Raw genomic sequence first — 5,977 nt, forward strand, 5'->3', positions numbered from 1 at the left:
AAAGAACCATGCACAAAAACACCAAGCAACCGTTTTGCCGTTAGTGTATTATTTTCTAAGTTCACCATTGAATTATGGAGGTACAGTTTTTAATCGATAGGTATTTTCAGTACTTGAAGCCTGGCCTCGACAGAGCAAGCAGCGCTGTTGGAACAGCAGTTCGGAGAGCTCGGAGCAGTTCGGAGCAGTTCGGAGCAGTTCGGAGCAGTTCGGTAGCAGTTCTTAGCAGTTCGTACGGGGCAAAGCAAGCGACGGCAGGGCAGAGCAAACGTTGTCTAGGTGCAGAATGCCTGGGATTGCAGTTCATCATTTGTAGGAACTTCACTGGATTCTTCCGCAGCAGTGTTGTCTTCATTGTTGTCACCATGTAGAGTTCCTTCGTTGTCATCCTTGTCTTTCTCATGTTGCAGGTCTTTGGAGATGAGTTGTCTAGCCAGCTTGAGGTTCAGGCCTTCGTTGTAGTGTAGTTTCCTTTTCATTTCGAACTGCCGCTGCTTTTCTTGCTTGTCGAGAAGGATCTTGCTGCTGTGTGCTCCGTCACTCTCCGGCTCTCCCAACTGGCAGTTCAATTCCGAGGTACCACTGGCGGCGAATTTCTTGGCTAAGTTGTCTGGGGTCATGGCTTCCTTTGCTTCAGAATCATTCACTGGATCTTCTCCATCGTCTTGCGGGCTGAAGTAGGGGCTGCTGGGCTCATTGATCTTCATGAAGTCATAGTCTCTATAAGCAGGCCGGTGTGTTGCCAGGATGTTGGATTCATCCCATTTCTGGGACTTTTTTCTCTGGACCTCCTGTATTGTCCCTCCCGACTGCTGGGCAGAGGCAGCCACTGAGGAACCAGTGGAGCTTTTGTTCTTCAGTATCCCCTTGATCGGCCGGTGTGAGGCGGTGGAGGCCGCCATGCCTGCCTGGGGAGCCAAGGGCCGCCACGGGAGGGTTGGGCCGCCGCAGCCGCCTGCCCGCCCTCCAGGCTGAAGCGGCAGCTTGGTCTGTTCTGGGCACCGGTCGCAACGTCTAATAGCTGCACCAGGATCCAACGTCACAAAAGGACATGGCAGATGACGCCATAATGGTAGCCGCTGCCGTCATGGCTGCCGTCAGGGCTGCCGTCAGGGCTGCGGTCAGGGCTGCCGTCAGGGCTGCGGTCAGGGCTGCCGTCAGGGCTGCGGTCAGGGCTGCCGTCAGGGCAGTCATCACTGCCTCCCAGCCCATGCTGGCTGGTTTTGTTTTTGTTTTAAGGACCAATATGGGAAATACCCATGCATTACACACAAAACAGAGAAGCACTGTTTTGTGAATTTCTATCTAGCCTGTCTGTGTACCAGAGGCTATGTAAAACGTATGTCTTACTGTGGGTCCCAGTCAGAAATTTGAATCGCTGCTTTGGTTGAAAAGATTGGAAGTGTATGGTGGGTATTAGAGAGGGCACGGATTGCATGGAGCATTGGGTGTGGTGCAAAAACAATGAATACTGTTACGCAGAAAAGAAATAAAAAATTAAAAAAAAAAAGGTTGGAAGTGTAGGTGCTACAAGGTGATTACCTTCTGCTCATTCCTTCTGTCACCATGCACACCTCTCTCTCCCCTACCTACTTACACACACGCGCACGCCCCCCGCCCCCAAGACCCCTGGTCTTCCTCTTATGCTCCGCCTCTTGGTTAATGGCCCCCAAATCCAGTCGCTTACACCAGGTGGGACTGTGCCTCCCTCTCCAATCCAGCTCTCAGGCAGGGGCCTAAATAGTTCGAGAAACTCTCCCAATTCTCTCTCTTCCACCACCACCCTGATTCAAATCACCACTACTTCCTTGTGGGGACTACAGCCACAGACTTTGAACTGCGCCCCCCCCTTCACTCTTCTGGCTGCCTCCCAACCTCTTCCCCACCCTCTAGCCAAAGTAGTTTTTCAGAAACACCCCTTAAATCTTGTCACATCTCTCTTTCAAACCCCTTAACTATTGCCCATTTTTTGTAACTTGAGGACCCAAATCTAGAAGAGACCAAAAGAAGCAGCTCTCTGAACTGCTCAGGCATACATCTGGAGTATTCTCTCACTGAAGTCTCCCAGTCCTACCTCCAGCTTTCCATTCTGGCCTTTCTGTGCCAAGAGCACCCACCTTCCTTCCTGTCCCAGAAGACTTTTGTTTTCAGCTCAATCATTATTGTCTTATTTGGGCCTGTTTCCCGAGCCCCAGGGCAGATTGGCCATCCTGTGCTCTCCTGGCCTTTTTTATTCTCCTCGGCAGTTGTGATTATACTGTCTGGGCACACTAGATGGTAAACTCCAAGAGAGAAAAGAAGATGTGTTTTGCTCATCATCATCTCTAGCACTGTATCTTGACAACATCAGGATGTACCTCGACCATAGTAGGTATTACAAAAATATTTATTGAGTGAATAATAAATGAGAGGTGATAGGGAACTGGAAGAATGAGATGTGTGAATAGAGAAAATAGGACTCCAGACCCTTTGCAGTCAGTTTCAATTTGTCCAGTCGCATAGGGGAAAAAAAGAAAACAAAAAAACAAACCCAAAAACCCATATGTGGAATTTGGGGGCTGTTATAGGAGTGACTTTGGAACATTTTGTCCTTCACAGGCCTCGTATTTCACAGGCAGTGACATTCTTCTAAAAAACAAAAAGGAAATTAAGATCCAGTTTCACATTCTCCCCTCCAGGTAGCATTCACAAGATTTTTTTTCCCTTCTGATAACATTTTGCTTCCTCTTCTCTCCCTCAAGGTCTTTCTGCATTTTCGAAACACAAAAGCTAAAGCATGAAAGAACCATAAAACTTTTACAAGGGTCTTACGCACCTTAAGTTCAAGTTGTCCTGTATTCTCCGAAGTCCTACTAACTTCAGGAACTCTGCAATCACTTTAAAACTGTTATTCATCTCAGAAAAAGAATTTCCTGATACCATAGTCTTTGAAAAAAAAAAAAGTGTATTCTGTGGTGAGGGCTTTCAGGGATTCAAAAGCTGATATTCAAGGCTATAGGAAAACCCTCTGGTATGTGAGAGGAGGAAAAAAACAATCTTCATTATTCAGAACTACTCCAGGCTACCCTTCTAAAAAGCTTCACTGCAAAGCAACACAGAGCAGCACAAATGTGGTTAGTCCTCCTCACTTGTGGGCAAGGGGGGTCTGTGCATGTTTAGCTGTAAACAGGATGTTAAAGGGAGATGCTGATCCCAGTGCACTGGGATTTTGTTTTTGTCTGTACACAGCACCCACCCGCACATACTGTGATCTGCTCCATATATAATGAGTCAGCGATCTGGTCCTTCTCAAGCTTTCTGAAATTCATCTTTCAGTAGCACAAAGGTGGTTCATGCTGGGGCAGGAGCCAGGTGATCGTGACCTGTTACATGGGCCGCAGACAACACGATTTAAAGAAGGAAACCACCAGTCCTGACAGATTTCAGTTGTTCATTAGGTAAAAGTAATCCTTTTCCACCTACCGTTCGCTCCTTATCTGTTTAATTAAGGAAAGGCTCCCCAAGAAAAACCCAAGTTTTGAGTTCTTGTCATCAAACTAAAAATTCTCAATCTTAGCAACACTATGGCAAGCTTGAGTTAGAGAAGATTAGCAGGCTTTCCAATAGTCCTCTTTCTTTAAGCCATTTGCTTGTTATTGCCCTAGGACAAGAGCCGAACAGGTAAGTCTGAGTCTCCATTACACACATGCACACACTCCAGGGCTAACTAAAACTTTCCCAGTCCATGATACATTATATGGAACTTACGTAAGTCCTAGAAAGTCCTTCGGACAAATATTTAGGACCATCCACTGTATTTCCAAGAGCAGAACCTTCATTTCAAATGCACAGAAAGTGAAGTAGTGTTTTGGTGGCCCTCAATGGGTTAATGTTTGATAAATACATCTAAATATCCATGCTGTTCTATCATCACGGTTTTAAAAAACATTTAACAAATATTACTGATATTTAAAATGTCATTTGAACCCTCCGATGTTTGCAGGTATCAGAGTGTTCTGCAGAGCACTGACTGACTCCACAGCTTTGTTTCTTGCCCTAAGAATCACCTCTTTTCCACGGAGACATTCTCCAAGCGCCCATAAGTACGGGGCTTGGTTCAAAAGGAGAACCAAGCCGGGAACAAAGAAATTCTCAACTAAAGGTGGAAATACCTAAGAAACCAAGAGTTCTCTCCAACATGGAAGGTATCCCAGATGTCCCACCATTAGTGATAGATTAGTAAAACTAATTACTAATCTAATTAGTAATCTAATTAGTAAAACTAATTAGTAATCTAATTAGTAAAACTAATTGCCATTAGTGATAGATTAGTAAAACTCTGAGAGAAGGCAGTGGGCTATTTTGGGACCAATCATGCTACTGGTAATGGGGATTAGTACTAGTTTAGCCATGTGGTATCTGAAGTCATGCATCAATTTATCCAAGAATTATCCATAGTACTTGGAGAATTATGTTAGATACTATGTAGTATGAAAACAAAAGTGCTCTTTGGTTTAGAATCTGTTTCTTCCCCAATTTCCTTGTCTCATATTCCAAACCCAGGTTTTGGACATTCTACTAGATATCCGCATCTTAGATTGTGTTTCCTTACAAAGAGACCCTGAGACAAGGATTCAAGTGCAAGTAGTTTATACTTGGGAAGAGATTTGCAGAAAACATTGGTAGAGGAGTGGGGAAGTGAGACAGGGGAGGGGAGGAGACGAAGCGTACACCACCAAAGCAGTTCCTCCTGTGGGCAACTAGAGCTTAATCCTCCTGCGAAAGTGGGAGTCAATGAGGAAGAGTGAGCCCCATGGCTCACCCCCACCTCGCGGGTGAGGGTGCAAGAGTCTATTTATGCATTAATTGCTGCCATCTTTACTTAAGGCCTGCTGGGAGTAGGGAGGAGCATTAACTCCCTGCACTTTGGATTCCTGCTGAAGCATTGGGAGTGGACGGCCAATGTGCTGTTGTATCCTCTTGTTGGATTCCTCCCATCCCTTTTCACAAACCACCTCCTGCTATCCTGCTCCCTGGGCTCACAGTCCCAAATGAAAATCTTTCTCTCCAGCTCTGCTTTTACAGGCAGAACCCAGACTAAGACAAGGATTGTTCATTGTATCTTCAGTTTCCCCACACCTAACACATAATTGACACCTGTCCAAACTCTGGCACATGACAGTATTTCTGTAAAGGGGGTGAATGAACTGAGGAAAGTGGACAAAAATCTTTTGAAAGGACGAGTCTGACAATATGGGCAGATCTACAGAGGTTCGGCGAGGTGATGGTTTTCTATCTTTTTCATTAAAAGTTTGAAAGCAGTAAAACTTTTTTTTTTCCCAGATGAAATATTACGTAGTACTCCAGGATAACAACTGTTAACATTGGAGCTAGGAAGCAATGGAGTTGGTCTGTCTGAGTGCCCTGGAGTTATCATAATTTGGCACCTCAGAGGTGGTTCCTGAGCCATCACAGGGACCTGAGGAAGGAAGCCAATATGAAAACCACTGTATAAAGGGAGTTGTTGCCCAAAGCATGAGTGTTTGGTTATCCCAAGTGTTGATTTTCTGAGTGGTCACTCCTCAAGAGGAGATTTTCTACTGTAGTGATTGACAATCATAATCACTGAGAGCAGATCACAAAGGAGACAGGACATCACTGAAAATAACAGATGTTACATAGTAAACATCAACTTAGCCCCCCTCCAAGGGGATAATCCAGTTTGGGAATATTAAATGAAAAGAAAGATCATCAGTGGGAATGTCTGTCAGGAGTTATACAGAAAGTAAAGTCAAAGATATCAGAAAACAGGCCTTGCAGGAATTAGCCGAAGCATTTGTAGGAGAGAAGTGCTCTTGTTCCCTAAAGGACGCTAAGACGTTTCCTAGGAAAATGAAAGGTGGTTTCCTTTCTTACTCTTGATCCTGCTGGGTCAGGAAAGGAGCTATAGATAAAACAAAACATGGTTTTATCAATCATTTTCATATATACACATAAA

General features: G+C 44.9%; 1 protein-coding gene across 1 annotated transcript; it reads right to left on the reverse strand.

The window, feature by feature from the left end:
* Positions 1-275: 275 nt before the first annotated feature.
* Positions 276-902, reverse strand: LOC111150566 (putative type-1 protein phosphatase inhibitor 4). The gene has a single exon (XM_022508052.1). It carries the CDS (start codon positions 900-902, stop codon positions 276-278), a length of 627 nt encoding a protein of 208 aa, XP_022363760.1.
* Positions 903-5,977: the final 5,075 nt, after the last annotated feature.

This window comes from Enhydra lutris, unplaced genomic scaffold, assembly GCF_002288905.1.
Source record: "Enhydra lutris kenyoni isolate GAN:26980312 unplaced genomic scaffold, ASM228890v2 scaffoldscaffold23, whole genome shotgun sequence".
Taxonomy (NCBI): domain Eukaryota; kingdom Metazoa; phylum Chordata; class Mammalia; order Carnivora; family Mustelidae; genus Enhydra; species Enhydra lutris.